This window comes from Oncorhynchus gorbuscha, linkage group LG11 (assembly GCF_021184085.1).
Source record: "Oncorhynchus gorbuscha isolate QuinsamMale2020 ecotype Even-year linkage group LG11, OgorEven_v1.0, whole genome shotgun sequence".
Lineage (NCBI taxonomy): Eukaryota > Metazoa > Chordata > Actinopteri > Salmoniformes > Salmonidae > Oncorhynchus > Oncorhynchus gorbuscha.
Genome location: NC_060183.1, coordinates 21,123,324 through 21,146,382, shown reverse-complemented (window position 1 = coordinate 21,146,382; position 23,059 = coordinate 21,123,324). Strand labels below are relative to the sequence as shown.

The window sequence follows — 23,059 nt, the reverse complement described above, 5'->3', positions numbered from 1 at the left end:
TATGAGGAAATCAGTCAATTGAAATATATTAATTAGGCCTTAATCTATGGATTTCACATGACTAGGAATACAGATATGCATCTGTTGGTCACAGGTAGTGGCGTGGATCAGAAAACCAGTCAGTATCTGGTGTGACCACCATTTGCCTCATGCAGTGCGACACATCTCCTTCGCTTAGAGTTGATCAGTCTGTTGTGGCCTGTGGAATGTTGTCCCACTCCTCTTCAATGGCTGTGCAACGTTGTTGGATATTAGTGGGAACTGGAACTACCTGTCGTACAGTTGATCCAGTGCATCCCAAACGTGCTCAATGGGTGATATGTTTGATGAGTACGCAGGCCATTGACGAACTGGGACATTTTCAGCTTCCAAGAATTGTGTACAGATCCATGCGACATTATCATTCACGGACTACAATGTATTCTACAATGTAGAGAAACAATAAAGGAAAAACCTGGAAGGAGTAGGTGGGTCCAAACTTTTGACTGGTACTGTACAATGGAGGCGGCTTATAGTAGAGAAATTAACGTTCAATTCTCTGGCAACAACTCTGGTGGACATTCCTGCAGTCAGCATGCGAATTGCACACTCCCTTGCGTTGTGTGACAAAACTGCACATTTTAGAGTGGCCTTTTATTGTCCCCAACACAAGGTGCACCTCCTTAATGATCATGCTTTTAATCAGCTTCTTGATATGCCACATCTGTCATGTGGATGGATTATCTTGGCAAAGGAGAAATGTTCACTAACAGGGATGTAAGCAAATTTGTGCACAATATTTGAGAGAAACCAGCTTTTTGCGCATATGGAAAATTTCTGGGATCTTTTATATCAGCTCACAAAACATGGAACCAACACTTTACATGTTGCGTTTATATTTTTGTTCAGTGTACTTCCCGCGGCTATGCTGTACTAGTAATACATCAAAGAATGTATATGTGATGGATAGGCCATTATTCTAGGCAGAGTTCAACTTTAAGACGGGCCTGGAAAAGGGCTCATTTAGGTTTTAATGAGTTCCTTAAAGGCTACCTTAGCCAGACCAAACTGTTACACCCTCTAGATTAGAGTCTAGACCTTCAGATATGGGTCAGGTACAGCTCCTAGTGAAACGTTACTGTTTACTACTATTCTCTCCCTCTCATCTCTCTGTGTCTCTCTCTCCGTGTCCCTCTCTCTCCCTCTCGCAGTCTAAAAGTTTGCAGGTCTTATGGAGTTGTCACACAGTAAATGGTTGTTGTCTTCACTTACTGCTCATCTCCCACCTTCTTGATCCACTCCACATCACACTGCTCACACGACGAAGTCATTTCCTGCCGAAGAAGAACGGGAAAACAGATTAGCATGCAGGTGCTCGAAGTAAGAGCCAAGTGAGAACAAGAGTTAGACATAACTGACTATGCTTTAGAAAATAGAGGGAGAATGTACCAGTTTGTAAGACTTACCAGTGTGTTAGGTGTGTGTGTGTTGTTCACTGACCCTCTCTATGTGGTTGTTCTGGATCTGTTTCAGCTCTTCCTGCAGTCTCTCACACTCGGCCTTCACTTCCTGTTCCCTCTGACACGCCCCTTGGGCCTGGTGCCGCACCCCCTCTAGCTCCGCCTCCAGACGCTGCAGCTTCAGGTCTGACAGAGTGTCTAGACTACGAGAGTTCTGTAGGGTCAGCGCAGGACAGTCCAGCACTGCGGAGGGGGAAGGCAACGCCGACACACACACATGATCAATCTAGAGGGACTTAATTATCCCAGGGTTTATACCATTCATCCTTATACTTTCCAGGGAAGGGATAGTGATGTGGACTTCATTGTTACACCTGGCCCACATTGTTACACCTGGTCCACATTGTTACACCTGGCCCACATTGTTACACCTGGCCCACATTGTTACACCTGGCCCACATTGTTACACCTGGCCCACATTGTTACACCTGGCCCACATTGTTACACCTGGCCCACATTGTTACACCTGGCCCACATTGTTACACCTGTTCCATCAGCCAGATAAGCCAGCTCCACGTATCTTCATTTTCCACCTGGGTGGAGAGCATGCGTGGGCACAGCCTCGGAGCCCAGCTCATACAGACAGTCACTCAGCCAATAGCTATTGTGATAGACGACTCCTCTATCTCATCTCACCAGCCACCTCACACAACACACAGGCATTGACACACTGACACTGGAAAAAAACACACACAACTCGCACTGATAGAAAACACACAAATCCTCTCTAACACAGTATACTGCCCACACTCTCTTTCACGCGACTTCCGCAATTACATCAAACGCACACATTTGTGTTTGTGTACAAGTCACAGCTGAACTACTAGGGCTGGGATCATCAACTAGATTCAGGGTCAAATTCAGCCCGCGGTTCGCCAGTTAGGAAACCCTGTACTAGACTAAGTGGCTTTCCCTTTTATTTGAATGTGTACAGGTCAGCCTGTGGTTGAGGCAGTAGTGAACAGTAGTGTACAGAATAATACATTTCAACATGTAATGGTACTAAAGCATATCATGAATGCTTTCCATCTGAAGGACAACCCTTCACATAAATACACCTCGGCATGACTCAGCAATAAGAGAGGTATTAATGACACATTTCATCCGCATTTTACATCCTTTTTACTAGGGGGACACAGTTCAGGCCTTGTAACTCCATAGCAGCTGTTCTCTTGAGTAGTGACCTGCTACCCAGCATGCTTCCCTCAGCTGGAGTGGGTGGTACTGTTCAATTAGCATATAGGAAGCAGCAGTGCAAGATGGGAGAGAGTTGGCCAATAGTAGTTCTGTTTCCCCAAATCAATTTTGGTTGACATGAGTCTCGTGAGAGCGGGAGGTAGCTTGCCAGCAGACAGTGGAGAGAGGTTGAGATGGCGGTAGCAGAAGTGTTGTTCGAAGCTGAGAGCGCATTGAGTACAGTTAGTGAGAAGGATAAGTGGACAACAGTGAAGTCCAAGAATGGAATAAAAAGGGAAAAGAGGTTGTGGATAACGAGTCTGATGAATCGTTGCGTGTTGGAGTGCATTTCTTTGGATAAGGATGTTCATTTGGGAAGCCTTTTTGAAGTCACGAGGATGGTGAAGAAGGCGTTGAGAAAAGTGGATTCCGTCAAAGTAAGCGATATGGTGTTGATATCGTGTATATCTAAAGAGCAAAAGGAGCGCGCATTGTGGCTCGCAAAATGATCGATGCATGCAGTGGACAGCTTTGATTTTCAGAGCAGGGCACTGGTAAAAGGTGTCATCTCTGGCCGCCCGTTGGACATTAATAGTGTATTACTTAGGGGGGGAAAATTCAGGAGTAGTTAACGCTCATTAACTTATTAACTTCTGATGAATTTATTTAATTACTGTGTCATTTTTAAAGTCAAGCCCCCCTCCGTTCTCTTCCTAAATAAGTCTATATAACACACTGCCGTTGTTAGAATCTTAATATCACAAACAGAACTGGAGATGTTACAAGTTTAAGGAGAGCATGTCATTATTTGAATGGTTTTCCCCTGTTACCCCTCATTCTCCCGACAGTAGGGCCCGCTCCGCTCATTCTCCCGACAGTAGGGCCCGCTCCGCTCATTCTCCCGACAGTAGGGCCCGCTCCGCTCATTCTCCCGACAGTAGGGCCCGCTCCGCTCATTCTCCCGACAGTAGGGCCCGCTCCGCTCATTCTCCCGACAGTAGGGCCAGCTCCGCTCATTCTCCCGACAGTAGGGCCAGCTCCGCTCATTCTCCCGACAGTAGGGCCAGCTCCGCTCATTCTACAGACAGTAGGGCCAGCTCCGCTCATTCTACAGACAGTAGGGCCCGCTCCGCTCATTCTCCAGACAGTAGGGCCCGCTCCGCTCATTCTCCAGACAGTAGGGCCCGCTCCGCTCATTCTACAGACAGTAGGGCCCGCTCCGCTCATTCTCCAGACAGTATTCTACAGACAGGCCCGCTCCGCTCATTCTACAGACAGTAGGGCCCGCTCCGCTCATTCTACAGACAGTAGGGCCCGCTCCGCTCATTCTACAGACAGTAGGGCCCGCTCCGCTCATTCTACAGACAGTAGGGCCCGCTCCGCTCATTCTACAGACAGTAGGGCCCGCTCCGCTCATTCTACAGACAGTAGGGCCCGCTCCGCTCATTCTACAGACAGTAGGGCCCGCTCCGCTCATTCTACAGACAGTAGGGCCTGCGCCGCTCATTCTCCTGACATTAGGGCCCGCTCCGCTCATTTTACAGACAGTAGGGCCCGCTCTGCTCATTCTACAGCAGTAGGGCCCACTCTGCTCATTCTACAGACATTTGAAGGTGCAGTGGCCAGTTGATAATCACTCCGATAATTTCCTCAAAACTGAACTTAAACTATACCGAAAGTAATTTCACACATATAACAACAATAAATTAAGCAAACTATGATGGGTGGAAAGGGGGTGAATGGGTGAGTTAATGAGCAAGGGGAAGTGGACAATGCCTAATTATGTAATTACCTATTGCGAATGAGGAACAGGGCGGGCCACTATTTTATTGGTATATTCTAATTATAATCTCAAAATGTTATGTACCCTATATCAGTCCACCCAATTAGTCTACTCGGGTTTTACTTGGAGTACACAGTGAGAGTGTGTGTAATTTACAGTGGCAAGAAGACCAAGACGAATGGATGCACATGCTCCGTTAGCGCTGCTATGAGTTCTGAATGAAAACGACTCAGATGGCGAGGAAGAAATGAATCACGACAACTCCAATGATTATTCCTCTGGTTCTGAGCCTTAGCCCGAACCTTAACCTCCAAGCCCTGAGTGGTAAAACGCCTGAACGGTGTGCACTGAGCAGGAGCCCAGTGCCACCACCAAATGAAACGGTGAGATAGGAGAGAGGAACGGACGCCGTTTTGGAAAAGATCCACATCAGACAGCAGGTATCGGAGAATGTGGTGATGAGGCTTGAGGGACCTTACGTTGGCAAAAGGAAAAATGTCAACATGGACAATTTCTTCACTTCACTGTCAATGGCGAACAAGTTGCTTGCAAATAAAACAAGCTTAGTCGGCACAATGAACAAAGTGAGACGGGAGCTCTCTCCCTCTGCACAAAATAAGGCACCTACACAGACGTTTAACTCCACAACAGTGCTGAAGAATAACAAGACAACACTCACACTATACCAATGCAAGGCAAGAAAGAACATTTCTGTCAAGAGCACCATGCATCCGACAGTTGCCATAGATGCACGCCGCTTGACCTGTATGAAAAATGGGGAAAAGAGGGCAAAGTTGATCTGTATTATTGATGTTTGATGAAGAGTATCTACCAACCTATGTAAAGATGGGATATATAAGATACCACGTGAGAGCGTTCGTGAAAAACCCGATGCAATGCAAGAAGTGTAAAAAGTTTGCCCACGTGCCAAGTGTTTGCCCACGTGCCAAGTGTTTGCAGATGGAAAGAATATGTTATTGAGAAGTCTGTGAATGTGAAATGTTGCAAATGTGGTGGGGATCATATTTCGGAATTTCCCAGAGTGCCCTGGGGGGGTGAAAGAGGTTTGAGGTGTCAAGGATCAGGGCTGTACAGCAAATCCCCTACAGGTGGTGAAGAGAGTTGGAGGGGAAAGAGGCCACAGCGCTGAAGAAGATATGGCTGTGGACGGACCGCAAGCAGTTGCAAATGTTATACGTCAATCAAGTGACACTTATAGTAATGAAGGTGGATTTTGTAGCATTTATAACCACTGTTATTAACTGTACTGTACAAGAAGTCCAAGAGGCTGATAAACAGTATCTGATAAGCAGATAAACAGTATCTGCAGCCAACATGTGTTTGGGCCTCCGACGCTTCACAGCAGAAGCACTGCTTGGACTACTGTCGCCAGAAAATGTCCCGCCCTCACAGGATCCTTCTGAGCCTGAGTAGAGACCTGATTAGAATGTTGTTAGAAAAGCAGGCTGACTTAGATTATATAGACACAGTACCAGTCAAAAGTTCAGACAAAACTACTATTTAAGGGGTTTTCTTTATTTTTGACTATTTTCTACATTGTAGAATAAAAAAGTAAAGACATCAAAACGATGAAATTGTCACACCCTGGTCGAAATATTTTGTGTTTATCTTCATTTATTTGGTCAGGCCAGGGTGTGACATGGGTTTTTGTATGTGGTGTGTATGTAGTGGGATTGTAGCTTAGTGGGGTGTTCTCGGTAAGTCTATGGCTGTCTGAAGTGGTTCTCAAATAGAGGCAGGTGTTTATCGTTGTCTCTGATTGGGAACCATATTTAGGCAGCCATATTCTTTGGTTGTGTTGTGGGTGATTGTCCTTAGTGTCCTGATGTCCTTGGTCTGTGTTAGTTTACGCAAAGTATAGGCTGTTTCGGTTTTCGTTATGTTTTGTAGTGTTTGTGTTTTTTCGTGTCTACGTTGTTTATTAAACATGGATCGCAATCTACACGCTGCAGTTTGGTCCGACTCTCCTTCACCACATGAAAACCGTTACAGAAATAACACATATGAAATCATGTAGTAACCCAAAAAGTGTTTGTACATGTATTTTTTATTTTTGATATATTCTTCAAAGTAGCCACCATTTGCCTTGATGACAGCTTTGTACACTCTAGGCATTCTCTCAACCAGCTTCATGAGGTAGTCACCTGGAAGGCATTTCAATTAACAGGTGTGCCTTGTTAAAAGTTTGTCAAAAATATGTGGAATTTCTTTCATTCTTAATGTGTTTCAGCCAATCAGTTGTGTTGTGACAAGGTAGGGGTGGTAAACAGAAGATAGCACTATTTGGTAAAAGACCAAGTCCATATTATGGCAAGAACAGCTCAAATAAGCAAAGACAAATGACAGTCCATTACTTTAAGACATGGTTAGTCAATTTGGGAAATTTCAAGAACTTTGAAAGTTTATCCAAGTTCAGTCTCAAAAACCATCAAGAGCTATGCTGAAACTGGCTCTAATGAGGAAAGCCACAGGAATGGAAGACCCAGAGTTACCTCTGCTGCACAGGATACGTTCATTAGAGTTAACTGCACCTCAGGTTGCAGCCCAAATAAATGCTTCACAGAGTTCAAGTAACAGACATGTCTCAACATCAACTGTTCAGAGGAGACTGTGTGAATCTGGCCTTCATGGTCAAATTGCTGCAAAGAAACCACTACTTAAGGACACCAATAAGAAGAGACTTGCTTGGGTCAAGAAACACGAGCAATGGACATTAGACCAGTGGAAATATGTTATTTTGATCTGATGAGTACAAATTTGATATTTTTAGGTTCCAACCGCCGTGTCTTTGTGAGACGCAGAGTAGGTGAACGGATTATCTCCGCATTTGTGGTTCCTACTGTGAAGCATGGAGGAGGTGGTGTGATGGTGTGGAGGTGCTTTGCTGGTGGCACTGTCAGTGATTAATTTAGAATTCAAGACACACTTAACCAGCACGACTACCACAGCACTCTGCAGCAATATGCCATCTCATCTGGTTTGTGCTTAGTGGGACTATCATTTTTTTTTCAACAAGACAATGACCCAAAACACACCTCCAGGCTGTGTAAGGGCTATTTGACCAAGAAGGAGAGTGATATGGGTTGTGCCGTGGCGGAGATCTTTGTGGGCTATACTCGGCCTTGTCTCAGGATGGTAAGTTGGTGGTTGAAGATATCCCTCTAGTGGTGTGGGGGCTGTGCTTTGGCAAGGTGGGTGGGGTTATATCTTTCCTGTTTAGCCCTGTCCGGGGGTATCATTGGATGGGGGCACAGTGTCTCCTGACCCCTCCTGTCTCAGCCTCCAGTATTTATGCTGCAGTAGTTTATGTGTCGGGGGGCTAGGGTCAGTTTGTTATATCTGGAGTACTTCTCCCATCTTATCCGGTGTCCTGTGTGAATTTAAGTATGCTATCGCTAATTCTCTCTTTCTCTCTGAGAATCTGAGCCTTAGGACCATGCCTCAGGACTACCTGGCATGATGACTCCTTGCTGTCCCCAGTCCACCTGGCCATGCTGCTGCTCCAGTTTCAACTGTTCTGCCTGTGATTATTATTATTTGACCATGCTGGTCACTTATGAACATTTGAACATCTTGGCCATGTTCTGTTATAATCTCCACCCGGCACAGTCAAAAGAGGACTGGACACCCCTCATAGCCTGGTTCCTCTCTAGGTTTCTTCCAAGGTTTTGGCCTTTCTAGGGAGTTTTTCCTAGCCACCGTGCTTCTACACCTGCATTGCTTGCTGTTTGGGGTTTTAGGCTGGGTTTCTGTACAGCACTTTGAGATATCAGCTGATGTACGAAGGGCTATATAAATACATTTGATTTGATTTGATGGAGTGCTGCATCAGATGACCTGGCCTCCACAATCACCCAACCTCAATCCAATTGAGATGGTTTGGGAGGAGTTGGACCGCAGAGTGAAGGAAAAGCAGCCAACAAGTGTTCAGCATATGTAAAATCAAATCTTATTGGTCACATACACATGGTTAGCAGATGTTAATTTGTAGCGTAGTGTAGCGAAATTCTTCTAGATCCGACAGTGCAGTAATGTCTAACAAATAATCTAACAATTCCAAAACAACTACCTAATACACACAAATCTAAAGGGATAGAATAAGAATATGTACATATAAATATATGGATGAGCGATTCCCGAGCAGCATAGGCAAGATGCAGTAGATGGTATAAAATACAGTATAAACATATGAGATGAGCAATGTAAGAGGGGTAAACATTATTAAAGTGGCATTATTTAAAGTGACTAGTGATCCATTTATTAAAGTATCCAATGATTGGAGTCTGAATGTAGGCAGCAGCCTCTCTGAGTTACTGATTGCTGTTTAGCAGTCTGATGGCCTTGAGATAGAAGCTGTTTTTCAGTCTCTCGGTCCCAGCTTTGATGCACCTGTACTGACCTCGCCTTCTGGATGATAGCAGGGTGAACAGGCAGTGGCTCGGGTGGTTGTTGTCCTTGATGATCGTTTAGGCGTTCCTGTGACATCGGGTGCTGTGGGTGTCCTGGAGGGCAGGTAGTTTGTCCCCGGTGATGTGTTGTGCACACCGCACCATCCTCTGGAGAGCCATGCAGTTGAGGCCTGTGCAGTTGCCGTGATACAGCCTAACAGGATGCTCTCAATTGTGCATCTGTATAAGTTTGTGAGGCTTTTATGTGACAAGCCACATTTCTTCAGCCTCCTGAGGTTGAAGTGGCGCTGCTGTGTCTTCTTCACCACACTGTCTGTGTGGGTGGACCATTTCAGTTTGTCTGTGATGTGTACGCAGAGGAACTTAAAACATTTCACCTTCTCCACTGCTGTTCCGGCGATGTGGATAGGGGGGTGCTCACCTTTGCTGTTTCCTGAAGTCCACAATCATCTCCTTTGTTTTGTTGACGTTGAGTGAGAGGTTGTTTTCCTGACACCAAACTCTGAGTGCCCTCAGAGGCTGTCTCGTAGTTGTTGGTAATCAAGCCCACTACTGTTGTGGTGTCTGAAAACTTGATGATTGAGTTGATGGCCACGCAGTGATGGCTGAACAGGGAGTACAGGAGGGGGCTGAGCAGCACCCTTTTGGGGCCTCAGTGTTGAGGATCAGCGAAGTGGAGATGTTGTTTCCTACCTTCACCACCTGGGGGCGGCCAGTCAGAAAGTCAGGACCCAATTGCACAGGGCGTAGTTGAGACCCAGGATCTCAAGCTTAATAATGAGCGTGAAGGGTACTATGGTGTTGAATGCTGAGCTGTAGTCAATGAACAGCATTATTAAATAGATATTCCTTACATAGATATTCCTCCAGATGGGATAGGGAAATGTGGGAACTCATTCAAGACAGTTGGAAAAGCATTCCTCGTGAAGCTGGTTGAGAGAATGCCAAGAGTGTGCAAAGGGTGGTTACTTTGAAGAATATCAAATATATTTAGATTTGTTTAACACTTTTTTGGTTACTACATGATTCCATATGTGTTATTTAATAGTTGATGTCTTCACTATTATTCTACAATGTAGAAAATACTACAAATAAGGAAAAACCCTGAATGAGTAGTTGTGTCCAAACTTGTGACTGGCACTGTATATAAACTCAGCAATAAAATAAATGTCCTCTCACTGTCAACTGAGTTTATTTTCAGCGAACTTAATATATGTTCATACAAATATTTACACAAGATTCAACAACTGAGACATAAACTGAACAAGTTCCACAGACATGTGACTAACAGAAATTGAATAATGTGCCCCTGAACAAAGGGGGGGTCAAAATCAAAAGTAACAGTCAGTATCTGGTGTGGCCACCAGCTGCATTAAGTAATGCAGTGCATCTCCTCCTCATGGACAGCACCAGATTTGCCAGTTCTTGCTGTGAGATGTTACCCCCCTCTTCCACCAAGGCACCTGCAAGTTCCTGGACATTTCTGAGAGGAATGGCCCTAGATCTCACCCTCCGATTCAACAGGTCCCAGATGTGCTCAATGGGATTGAGATCCGGGCTCTTTGCTGGCCATGGCAAAACACTGACATTCCTGTCTTCCAGGAAATCACGCACAGAACGAGCAGTATGGTTGGCGGCATTGTCATTCTGGAGGGTCACACCGACGCAGACCATGACGGACCCACCACCTCCAAATCAATCCCGCTCCAGAGTACAGGCCTTGGTGTAACGCTCATTCCGTCGACGATAAACGTGAATCCGACCATCACCCCTGTTGAGACAAAACCGCGACTCATCAGTGAAGATAACTTTTTGTCAGTCCTGTCTGGTACAGCGAACAGCGTTGGGTTTGTGCCCATAGGCAACGTTGTTGCCGGTGATCTCTGGTCAGGACCTGCTACAACAGGCCTACAAGCCCTCAGTCCAGCCTCTCTCAGCCTATTGCGGACAGTCTGATCACTGATGGAGGGATTGTGCGGTCCTGGTGTAACTTGGGCAGTTGTTACTGCCATCCTGTACCTGTTCCGCAGGTGTGAAGTTTGGATGTACCGATACTGTGCAGGTGTTGTTACATGTGGTCTGCCACTGCAAGGACGATCAGCTATCCGTCCTGTCTCCCTGTAGCGCTGTCTTAGGTGTCTCACAGTACATTGCAATTTATTGCCCTGGCCACATCTGCAGTCCTTATGCCTCCTTGCAGCATGCCTTTGGCACATTCACACAGATGTTTTTCAGAGTCAGTAGAAAGGCCTGTCTTGGTTTTCATAACTGTCACCTTAATTGCCTACCGTCTGTAAGCTGTTAGTGTCTTAATGACCGTTCCACAGGTGCATGCTCATTAATTGTTCATGGTTCATTGAACAAGCATGGGAAACAGTGTTTAATCTTCTCAGGGCTGAGATCCCACTAATGGTATCGATATGACAACAGCCAGTGAAAGTGCAGGGCGCCAAATTAAAAACAACAGAAATACCATAATTAAAATTCCTCAAACATAGAAGTATTTCACGCCATTTTAATGATACACTTCTTGTTAATCCCATGACAGTGTCCGATTTCAAATAGGCTTTACAGCGAAAGCACCACAAACGATTATGTTAGGTCAGAGCCAAGTCACAGAAAAACACAGCCATTTTCAAGCCAAAGAAAGGAGTCACAAAAATCAGAAATAGAGATAGAATTAATCACTAGCCTTTAATGATCTTCAGATGACACTCATAGGACTTCATGTTACACAATACATGTATTTTTTGTTCGATAAAGTTCATATTTATATAAAAAAATCTCAGTATACATTGGCGCGTTGTTCAGTAGTTCCAAAAACATCCGGTGATTTTGCAGAGAGCCACACCAATTTACTAATAGATGTTGATGAAAATACAAGTGTTATACATGGAACTTTAGATACACTTCTCCTTAATGCAACCGCTGTGTCAGATTTCAAAAAAGCTTTACGGGAAAAAGCAAACCATGCAATAATCTGAGTACGGAGCTCAGAGACCAAACAAGCCAAAAACATATCCGCCATATTGTGCAGTCAACAGAAGTCAGAAATAACATTATAAATATTAACTTACCTTTGATGCATCAGAATGCACTCCCAAGAATCCCAGTTCCACAATAAATGTTTGTTTTGTTCGAAAATGTCCATAATTTATGTCCAAATAGCTACTGTTGTTTGCGCGTTTTGTAAACAAATCCAAACTCACGAAGCGCGTTCACTAGGAGCAGACAAAATGTCAAAAAGTTGTTACAGTCCGTAGAAACATGTCAAAAGATGTATAGAATCTATCTTTAGGATGTTTTTAACATAAATCTTCAATAATGTTCTAACCGGAGAATTCCTTTGTCTGTAGAATTGCGATGGAACAGAGCTTGCTGTCACGTGAACGAGCGTCACGAGCTTAAGGCATTCTGGCAGACCTCTGACTCATTCCCTCTCCTTCGGCCCCACTTCACAGTAGAAGCATCAAACAAGGTTCTAAAGACTGTTGACATCTAGTGGAAGCCTTAGGAAGTACAAAATGACCAATATCCCACTGTATCTTCAATAAAGAATGAGTTGAAAAAACAACTAACCTCAGATTTCCCACTTCCTGGTTGGATTTTTTTTCTCAGGATTTTGCATGCCATATGAGTTCTGTTATACTCACAGACATCATTCAAACAGTTTTAGAAACTCCAAAAATATACAATAATATGTTTTAGAAATGGGACTGAGTAGCAGGCAGTTTACTCTGTTTTCATCCAAATAATACTGCCCCTAGCCATAATTTTAAACACTTTAGCCTAAGTATATAATATATATTTAAAGATTGTATTTTTTGATTTTTTTTACAAATTTCCCCTGACATTGTTTCATTTTTTTGGGGATCTTTATTTTGATTGTACACCCCCCACATTGTTTCATTTTGGGGGATCTTTATTATACACCCGCACATTAGGTGGCAGAATGCACATATAATTGTTGTGAATGCCATTATCCCAAAGAAGATGGGCGCGAGTGGTCCTTAGAGGAATGTATTTAACCTTTACTTAACCAGTTAGTTGAGGACCACAGGTCATAAAAAAAACACCCCGGTCAACACAGCAAGATATGCTAGGAATAGGAAAAGGAAGACAGAGAAACCCAACTACTGGAACAAACAGGATTGGGGTCCATCCCATTTGAATTTGGCTCTGGAGGCAGTAAAGCTGCCAATTTTTATTTTGTATTTTTATGAGTACATTGACTAATCATATTTTAAATCAGATCCTGGACTAAAGTGTATTGAAATGAAAATACTAATCCAATCCTGCACGCGTCGGCAGACAATTGTATGTGAGAAGAGTTTCAAGGCTTGTGCCACCTTAATAGAGACTCACTGTGATTGTCTGGGCTGTGCAGCTGCAGGTATTGGATGTCCTTGCTGTGTAGCTGGGTGTTGAACTTCTGTAGCGAGTTGTCCCTCTGTCTCAGAGCAGACTCCAGACCTAGGATTCGCTCTACGTGGTTCTCCACTAGGCTGGTCTAGGATCAGATACAGAAACACAAACATATGGCTTTGACAATGATATTCGGAGAAGTTGGGTAAGGCGCATACAGATCTGGAATCAGACTAGTGGAAAGTTGGGTGCAAGACCAAATGCTTGTTAGTGTCCTGGTTAGAGTTTGATATATGGTATACATAATGGCAGGTATAACATACACTACCATTCAAACGTTTGGGGTCACTTAGAAATGTCCTTGTTTTTGAAAGAAAGGCACATTTCTTGTCCATTAAAATAACATCAAATTAATAAGAAATACAGCGTAGACATTGTTATTGTTGTAAATGGTTATTGTAGGAAACGGCAGATTTTTGGGGAATATCTACATAGGCATACACAGGCCCATTATCAGCAACAATCACCCCTGTGTTCCAATGGCACGTTGTGTTAGCTAATCCAAGTTTATAATTTTAAAAGACTAATTGATCATTAGAAAACCCTTTTGCAATTATGTTAGCAGAGCTGAAAACTGTTGTTCTGATTAAAGAAGCAATAAAAAAACTGGCCTTTAGACTAGTTGAGTATTTGGAGCATCAGCATATGTAGGTTCGATTACTGGCTCAAAATGTCCAGAACCAAATAACTTTCTTCTAAAACTCGTCAGTCTATTCTTGTTATAAGAAATCAAGGCTATTCCATGCGAGAAATTGCCAAGAAACTGAGAATCTCGTACAATGCTGTGCACTACTCCCTTCACAGTACAGAGCCTACTGGCTCTAACCAGAAAAAAAAGAGTGGGAGGTCCCAGTGCACAACTGAGCAAGAGGACAAGTACATTAGAGTGTCTAGTTTGAGAAACAGAAACCTCACAAGTCCTCACTGGCAGCTTCATTAAATAGTACCCGGCTCACCAGGCTCAACGTCAACGGTGAAGAGGCGACGTCGGGATGCTGGCCTTCTAGGCAGAGTTCTGTCCAGTGTTCCTCTGTCCAGTGTGTCAGGACCGGTTACAAACCCGGGTCTCCGGAGTGAGAAACAGTCACTTAACCAACTGAGCCACGAATAGTCGGCAGAACCCAGAAGATGAGGCAGACACAGCAGTACTTGAGACGGTGTATTTAATGAAGTAAAAAGTCCTTCAGGAAAACATGTAACTCCACAACCTCAAAAGGAATTCCACAAGAACAAAGGTTCTTCAAGACAAAAAGGAAAATCCACAAGGTGGTAGGTATAGCATAAAAAGACTCAAAAGATACTCAAAAATAAATAAACAAGAACAAAAAAACAGAATTCCACAAGCGAGTCCACCGGGATCAACAAGAGTTCACAGAATACTAGGGCTGGGTGCTAACATACAAACACAGAGCAAAGAACTGAGGAAAACTAAGGGTTTAAATACAATCAGGGGAAACGAGGCACAGGTGCAAATAATAATGGGGATCAAGGGAAAACAAAAGGTCAAAAAGCACAATGGGGGCATCTAGTGACCAAAAAACGGAACAAACCTGCCCAAATCCTGACACAGTGTCTGTGTTCTTTTGCCAATTTTAATCTTTTATTTTTATTAGCCAGTCTGAGATATTACTTTTTCTTTGCAACTCTGCCTGGAAGGCCAGCATCCCGGAGTCGCCTCTTCACTGTTGACGTTGAGACTGGTGTTTTGCGGGTACGATTTAATGAAGCTGCCAGTCTCCCATCGTACTCATTACACCTCTCTACACCTATGTAGATATTCCATTCAAAATCAGCCGTTTCCAGCTACAATAGTCATTTACAAAATTAATAATGTCTACACTGTATTTCTGATTCATTTGATGTTATTTTAATGGACAAAAAAAAGTTATTTTCTTTAAAAAACAAGGACATTTCTAAGTGACCCCAAACTTTTGAACAGTAGTGTAGTTAAAATCTTAGCCAGTATAAAGTAATTCTATAGGACCTCACATTTACTGTAAATGGTTTCAGGGTAGGTGGTTTCTACAATCAACCTCTTTCACACACGTGATCTAATATCCTTTGGAACACATGCAAAATGCTGAGAGTGCATAGTGATGCTTTTCAATTTCAGACACAATTTTCTTAAATAATTTTTGGGGAAGTAATTTCTAAAGTATTGTTGGGGATCTCTGCTTTATTGGGCTTAAATCTGGCTTGTAACCAGGTAGAACACACAGGCTGGGGTAGAAGCATGGCCTCATAATTAATCATGAGAAACCCTCTACTGATATAGGGCCTCTGAACAGCTGCTTGGGGTTAGGCATGGCTCTAGACCCCCTGTCGTCATTGCAACTTAAAAAAGTTTTAATATTAATATTTAATATCATTATATGGATGTTCAAAAAGCATTTTTGGGACATTTGTGGACATATCGTGGATTGGCTGGATGGAGGGATGCAGTGATGAAGAAGTGGATGGATGGAAGGAAGGAAGGAAGGAAGGAGGGATGCAGGGATGGGAAATGGCTGGATGAAGGGTGGAGGGACGCAGAGATGAAGGTATGGGATGGAGGTATCTGACCATCTTGTCCAGGTCTCTCTGGAGGTTGCTCTTCTCCATGTGGATTTTCTCATAGGCCTGAATCACATCCTCCAGCTGCTCCTCACGCTCCTTCCTCTTCTGGGCCTGGGGGAGAGAGGGAGGGAGAGGGGGGAGGGGGTGAGAGGGGGAGAGAGGGAGAGAGGGGGGGTGAGAGGGGGAGAGAGGGGGGGGTGAGAGGGGGAGAGAGGGAGAGAGGGGGGTGAGAGGGGGAGAGAGGGAGAGGGAGAGAGAGGGGGGGAGGTGAGAGGGGGAGGGAGGGAAAGGGAGAGAGAGGGGTTTGAGAGGGAGAGAGAGGAGGGGGTGAGAGGGGAGGGAGAAGAGAGAGAGAGTAAGAGAGAAAGAGAAAGGGAGAGAGAGATGAGGAATTATATGACTGAAGGGCCAGCCACAAGTTCCTGTTTTGATTCATGTCACTGTTGAAACTTCTTAGAAAAAAACAGATACATTTTTTTTTAAAGGTTTCTCTCAGTCTGAAGCCTGAACAAATATTGCATAATGATCCTTATACAGGACAACTTCAGACCGTGTTAGTGTCAACAACAAAACAATTATGTATTTGTCACATTTGGTGAATTTCAGCAGGTGTAGACTTTACTGTGAAATGCTTACTTTTTAGCCCTTTCCCAAAAATGCAGAGTTAAAAAGTAAGAAAATTAGCAAATATAAAATAGTAAGACAACAACTAACAATAACGAGGCTATATGCAAGGAGTACCGGTACGAGGTATAAGGTAGCTGAGTACTTCTTTAGGGGTAAAAGTGACTAGGCAATCAGGATAGATAATAAACAGAGTAGCAGAAGCATGAAAGTGTGTGTATGGGTGTGTGTAGCATCAATATCCATGTGTGTGTGTTGGAGTGTCAGTGTAGTGTGTATGAGTGAGTGTGCATAGAGTCAGTCTAAGAGTCAGTGACTCTATGCACAGGTCAATGACATAGTCCGGGGAACCATTTGATTAACTGTTCAGCAGTTGTATGGCTTGGGGGTAGAAGCTGTTCAGGTGCCTTTTGTTCCTAGACTTGGTGCTCCGGTACCGCTTGCCGTAATCGAACCTTGCGGGGGTTCGCCATTGTATGTGGCATGGGTCGCTGGGGTCTTTGACAATTTTCCTTCCTCTTACACTGTCTGGTATAGAGGTTCTGGGTGGCAGGGAAGTAGGCCCCAGTGATGTACTGGGCCATTCCCACCACCCTCTGTAGCACCTTGCGATCAAAGGCGGTTGCCATACCAAGCGGTGATGTAGCCAGTCAATATGCTCTCAATGGTGCACCTGTACAACTTTTTGAGGATCTGAGGGACCATGCCAAATCTTTCCAACCTACTCCACGACAGCTCCGTCGATGTGGAAGCTTCCCCCTCTGTTTCCTGTAGTCCACGCTCAGCTCCTTTGTCTTGCTGACGTTGAGGGAGAGGTTGTTGTCCTCGCACCACACTGCCAGGTCTCAGACCTCCTCCCTGTAGGCTGTCTCATTGTCATTGGTGATCAGGCCTACCACTGTGTTGTCAGCAAACTTAATGATGGTAGAGTTGTGCATGGCCACACAGTTGTGGATGAACAGGGAGTACAGGAGGGGATTAAGCATACACCCCTGAGGGGCCCCCATGTTGAGGGTCAGCATGGCAGATATGTTGTTACCTACCCTCACCACCTGGGGGCACCTGTCAGAAAGTCCAGGATCCAGTTGCAGAGGAAGGTGTTCAGTCTTCAGGGTTCCGAGCTTGGTGATGAGCTTGGAGGGGACTATGGTGTTGAACGCTGAGCTGTAGTCAGTGATGTGTGCCATCACCAGCCATTCATGGTTACTGTGTCTCCGACAGTCTCGACAGCCTTTACATGTATTCTCATTCCATCAATTACTTTCAACATTGAGACAAAAGACTTTGCAACAATAGTATCTTGGTTACTTTTACACCCACAGATCAAGGCTCGTATTCATAAAGCCTCTCGGAGTAGGATAGGCCATAGAATCTTGTTCATTAATATCTAAAAGGCGAAAATGATCCTATATCAGCACTCCTACTCTGAGACTCGTGAACATTTGTGAACACGGGCCCTGTCTGATAACTAGATTGTCAAAGTCATAGAAACTCATTACTGATAATGTATGTGGGAGACATGGTGGGCAAATGGATAGATGACTTTGGAAGAAGACAAATGAAAGAGATCAAGATGGAAACAAAGGAGGGGGCGGGAAAGCATCTGATGAGAAAGAGAGAGAGAGAGCGGGGGAGACAGAGAGAGAGAGAGAGAGAGAGAGAGAGAGAGAGAGAGAGAGAGAGAGAGAGAGAGAGAGAAAGAGAGAGAGAGAAAAAGAGAGAGAGGAAGAGGTCCAGAGAGAAAGAAGGAGTGAGGGAAAGTCAGAAAAAAGAGAGAGAGAGGGAAAGAGAGAAAGGGAGCTAGGACAAAGAGAGATATGACATTACTGGATGCTTGAGCAGAGAATTATTCAGCAGCAGCGTGTCTATGGTAACACACTGAAATCACGGCCAAGGTGAGCCAGGCTGTCAACATCGTGACTAAGATGAGTGGATAGCTTTGTGGATAGCAACCGTCGTCTTCCTACAGGGGTGGACTGGGACCAGAAATCAGCCCTGGCATTTCTAACACACTGGCCCATTTCTTTCTTTGAGGCCCCTATTATTAACCAGATAATGCGAATTCTGTGCAACAAAAAAACAAGTTAGACAGGCCCAATAAGCTGAAAATGGACCAGACAAGTCCACCCGTATTTTACTAGGTGGAAGCCACCGTTTCAGGTTAGCAGGGGATGCAAAAAGTGCCTTGACTGTGTATAGAGCATACTCGCTGAGGCGTGACACATTCAATCTTTTATAAAGGCCTGTGTTGAAGCGCTGTGACCTTGTGTCTTCCATGGGCACGCTTTGACTCGCTCCCCATAAACCACTTCCTCCCTCTCGATCTTTTACTCTCTCACAGCTTTGCATACTCCCTCCACACTGTTCCCTCTCACCTCTCCTCTCTTGCCTCTCCTTCCTCCCTCTCAGCAAGAGACAAAGTGATATACCATTTTTTTACAGGGAAGAATAGAGTAGTTATTTTGTTTTATGGCCAGAGGAAACACTGCTCTAGCTATGTTTACATTGTGTACAAACTACAGCCTGCTCCAACGCACTTATTCTGAAAACCAAAAGCATCTCAGTTTTCACAGTTCGCAAAATCATCCTGTTATTTGATTTGACCACAGAAAAGACAGCAACTGCCTTTCATAAATACTGCATTGTGGGTGGAATTAAATTAAGCCCCAGGTGTCTCACCTCGTGAGTGAGGGCGTTGACTCTCTGTTGCAGGTTGCCGTTCTCTGACTGCAGCAGGGCATTCTCCTTGGACTCAAAGCTGCAGTAGGAGTTCCTGTTCTCCCCAAACTCACTGATCATTGGGAACTGGGAAGGGAGAGAGAATCATGGAATTATGTACACATACATACAGGGGAAATAAGGGGGATAATTATGCTGTGGTAGCCATGCTGGTTAAGTGTGCCTTGAATTATAAATAAATCACTGACAGTGTCACCAGCAAAGCACCCCCACACAGTCACACCTCCTCCTCCATGCTTCACAGTGGGAACCACATATGCGGAGATCATCCGTTCACCTACTCTGCGTCTCACAAAGACACGTAGGTTGGAACCAAAAAATCTCAAATTTGGAGTCCTCAGACCAAAGGACAGATTTCTACAGGGAAAATGTCTATTGCTCATGTTTCTTGGCCCAAGCAAATCTCTTATTATTATTGGTGTCCTTTAGTAGTGGTTTCTTTGCAGCAATTTGACCATGAAGGCCTGATTCACACAGCCTCCTCTGAACAGTTGATGTTGAGGTGTGTCTGTTACTTGAACTCTGTGAAGCATTTATTAAATAAATGCAGGCTGCAATCTGAGATGCAGGTATCTCTAATGAACTTATCCTGTGCAGCAGAGGTAACTCTGGGTCTTCCTCTCCTATGACGGTCCCAATAAAAGCCAGTTTCATCATAGCGTTTGATGTTTTTTGCGACTGCACTTTAAAACTTTCAAAATCCTTGACATTTTAAAAATGGACTGACCTTCATATCTTAAAGTAATGATGGACTGTTGTTTCTCTTTGCTTATTTGAGCTGTTCTTGACATAATATTGACTTGATATTTTACCAAATAGGGCTACCACCCCTACCTTGTCACAACACAACTGATTGGCTCAAACGCATTTAGGAAAGAAATTCCACAAATTAACTTTTAACAAGGCACACCTGTTAATTGAAATACATTCCAGGTGACTACCTCATGAAGCTGGTTGAGAGAATGCCAAGAGTGTGCAAAGCTGTCATCAAGGCAAATGGTGGCTACTTTGAAGAATCTCAAATATAAAATATATATTTTGTTTAACACTTCACTTTTTTGGTTACTACATGAATCCATATATGTTATTTCATAGTTTTGATGTCTTCACTATTATTCTACAATGTAGAAAATAAAACCCTGGAATGAGTAGGTGTGTACTGTACCTGTGTAAAATAGTAATTACATCTTGCTAGACTTTACTGATGTAGGATCTTCATTTGAACCAGTTTGCTACAGCTGGAAAGTAATGCTGCACAACAGGAAATGTGCATTATTATGTGGATTATAAGTAATGGACTATTTTTTGTAAGGGAAAATCAAAGGGAAAATTACAAACTTCAGAAGCCTTTTTAAACCTCAAATACACAACATATTTTACATTTCCTGCAGGAAAGTTCTCCTGCAACGCGGTGATCCTTACATTGTTAGAGAAATACAGAGAAATACAGAGAAATACAGAGAAATACAGAGCATAGAGGGACAGCATGAGTGAGTTGAGCATCCGGGGAAACCAAACCAAACAGGGACAACACAAGTTATATAATATAACCAGAAAGCAAATGATGGTTCCATCTTCCAGCTCATCTCTCTTTTGGACCTAAATCATCCAGTGATGTTGACGTGAGGAACAAACAGACATTTTCCATTTAGACGAACACTTCTTTCTACTCAGGCTGAATTAGCAGAGCGTGTTGGAGCTCTGGAAGGAAGTCTCCAGGGCCACACAGTCGTCACACCGTGAAGCACACGCCACTCTAAACCATGGGCGTCATTTGGGTATGGCAGGGTAAGGCAGTCACCATACCCTAGCTCAAGACAATAAATGTAAAGTAGGCTAAAAATCAGTCCAATCCCGATTAAAATGCAATGGCTGTTTTATGTATTGGCTGGCTGTTTAGCGTATTTACTGACTGGCTTTAGGACCATGCGCAGCATTGCTTGAGGAGCAGCTGCCAGCCTGCATCCTTTTCTCTCACTTTTAGAAAGCAAAGAGCAGAGACGGTGACAGTTTATCTTGTGAGTCAGCCATTTAGGCAGTGAGCCGATTGCTTTGAATTTGATGTCGGCATTTGAACTTGGCCTTGTAAGCCTTGTTGCAATCTGATAGCTAGGGGCTGAATTGGGAGGTGGGGGGTGGGGACACCCTCTTTTTCAGTGACCATTCAAAACACAAAGCTATTTTATTACCATTAAAATATAGGCTGTGATAGCTATAGGCATAATGGATGTTCAAATCAAATTTTATTTGTCACATACACGGGGTTAGCAGATGTTAATACGAGTGTAGCGAAATGCTTGTGCTTCTAGTTCCGACAATGCAGTAATAACCAACGAGTAATCTAACCTAACAACAAGGATATTCATTCATCCAGTAGGCTAGTGCAATTTTGGTTTCATGTATTGGTATTCATGTACTTGTTCTTTAGCGCATTTTGGCTTCAAAGACAATAACAATCATAGGCTATAACAAATGTACATTGTCATGCAGTGACAGAATGATAATTGAGATCATGCAAATCATTAATTATTACTTAGTTGGGCTAATTTAAAAAAACGTTTTGCTGTAGATCTACTCCATCATCATCCTCTGCCTGCATCTCTAAGGCAACAGGTTTTCACAGTCTCACTGCAGAATTAGACGTTCATCCATGTTCCCCAAACGTCAAATTTGCTCCTGCTGCTCTGTATCGTTCCATTTCTCCAAATGTCTCCAAACGTCACATTTCTAAGTTAAGTTTAGGCACTCATTCTGAATTCTGAATGGTTAAAGTAAGGGTTAAGGTTTGGGATAGGGTTAAAAATGTAAAAAATAAAAACACTGTCCACGACTGGGATTGAACACACAACCTTCTGATCTATTCGCCCATCCACCACCCCTGTCCACAACACCCTTGCAAAAGTGTACATCAAGCCTACTTGATGGTAATAGTGCTCAGTGTTGCCCCCAGTGGCAAGTTTTGAAGGCATTTCCGACATCAGAACATGCATAGATATCCAATTTCGGTCAATCTTGAATGACTGGGCTGCCCTAATCCCTACCTATAGACTACCTGCCACTGGTATAATGAATTTCCACCTCTCCCTCTATCAGTCTTGCTTGTCCATCTTCCTCAATTTAAATGAGATTTTCTTATAAATTTTGCAGGTAAAACATAATTAAACATCGCTACGTTATTTAGCTATAGTGTGGATGTAGAGCTTTTTTTAAATATCAAAAAAGCACCCAGATGGTGCAAGTACTGCCTAGGCAACACAATAATATCAGACAGAGACAAGCTGGCCCGGGGAAGAAAATGTGTGAGCTGCCCCCTCATTGGCTACTATGTTGCAATATCAATATTTGTTGATGCAAAATGTTTCAATATTCTCTGAGCCGGCTAGTTCGTTGATACAATGTTTCAATATTCTCAGAGCTACCTTGTTGATACAATTCTTCAGTATTCTCAGAGCTACCTTGTTGATACAATGCTTCAGTATTCTCAGAGCTACCTTGTTGATACAATGCTTCGATATTCACGGAAGGTTTCCCTTCCCTGGCGAATAATGCAGACAGGCAAATGCAAAACTGAACGGGAAGCGCACAAGACAACGTTGGTGGGAAGCCCAGGAGACAATGACACTCTCACAATAGCCTTCACTGTATGTGTCGTTCCACAAAGGTGGCTTTATAAAGCCTAAAGCAGGGGGTCGGCAACCTTTTCATGTGGAGTGCCAATTTACAATTGATCCTACCATTTCTTAAGATCTGTGTGCTAGTTATGATACCTAACTGTGCTAAAATACATTTGAATTGCCAATAAACAAAATAATTCTATACTGGCCACT

At 43.7% G+C, this 23,059-nt stretch overlaps 1 protein-coding gene across 1 annotated transcript in view; it reads right to left on the bottom strand.

The window, feature by feature from the left end:
* The window catches only part of tbkbp1 (TBK1 binding protein 1), an 86,745-nt gene that overhangs the window by 18,267 nt on the left and 45,419 nt on the right, over window positions 1-23,059 (bottom strand). Inside the window, exons 3-7 of the mRNA XM_046368858.1 lie at window positions 19,173-19,298; window positions 15,876-15,980; window positions 13,254-13,398; window positions 1,480-1,682; window positions 1,252-1,313 (exon numbers count right to left, since the gene is read on the bottom strand). Of these exons, the coding sequence (XP_046224814.1) occupies window positions 1,252-1,313; window positions 1,480-1,682; window positions 13,254-13,398; window positions 15,876-15,980; window positions 19,173-19,298 (641 nt within the window). The remainder of the gene's footprint in view (window positions 1-1,251; window positions 1,314-1,479; window positions 1,683-13,253; window positions 13,399-15,875; window positions 15,981-19,172; window positions 19,299-23,059) is intronic.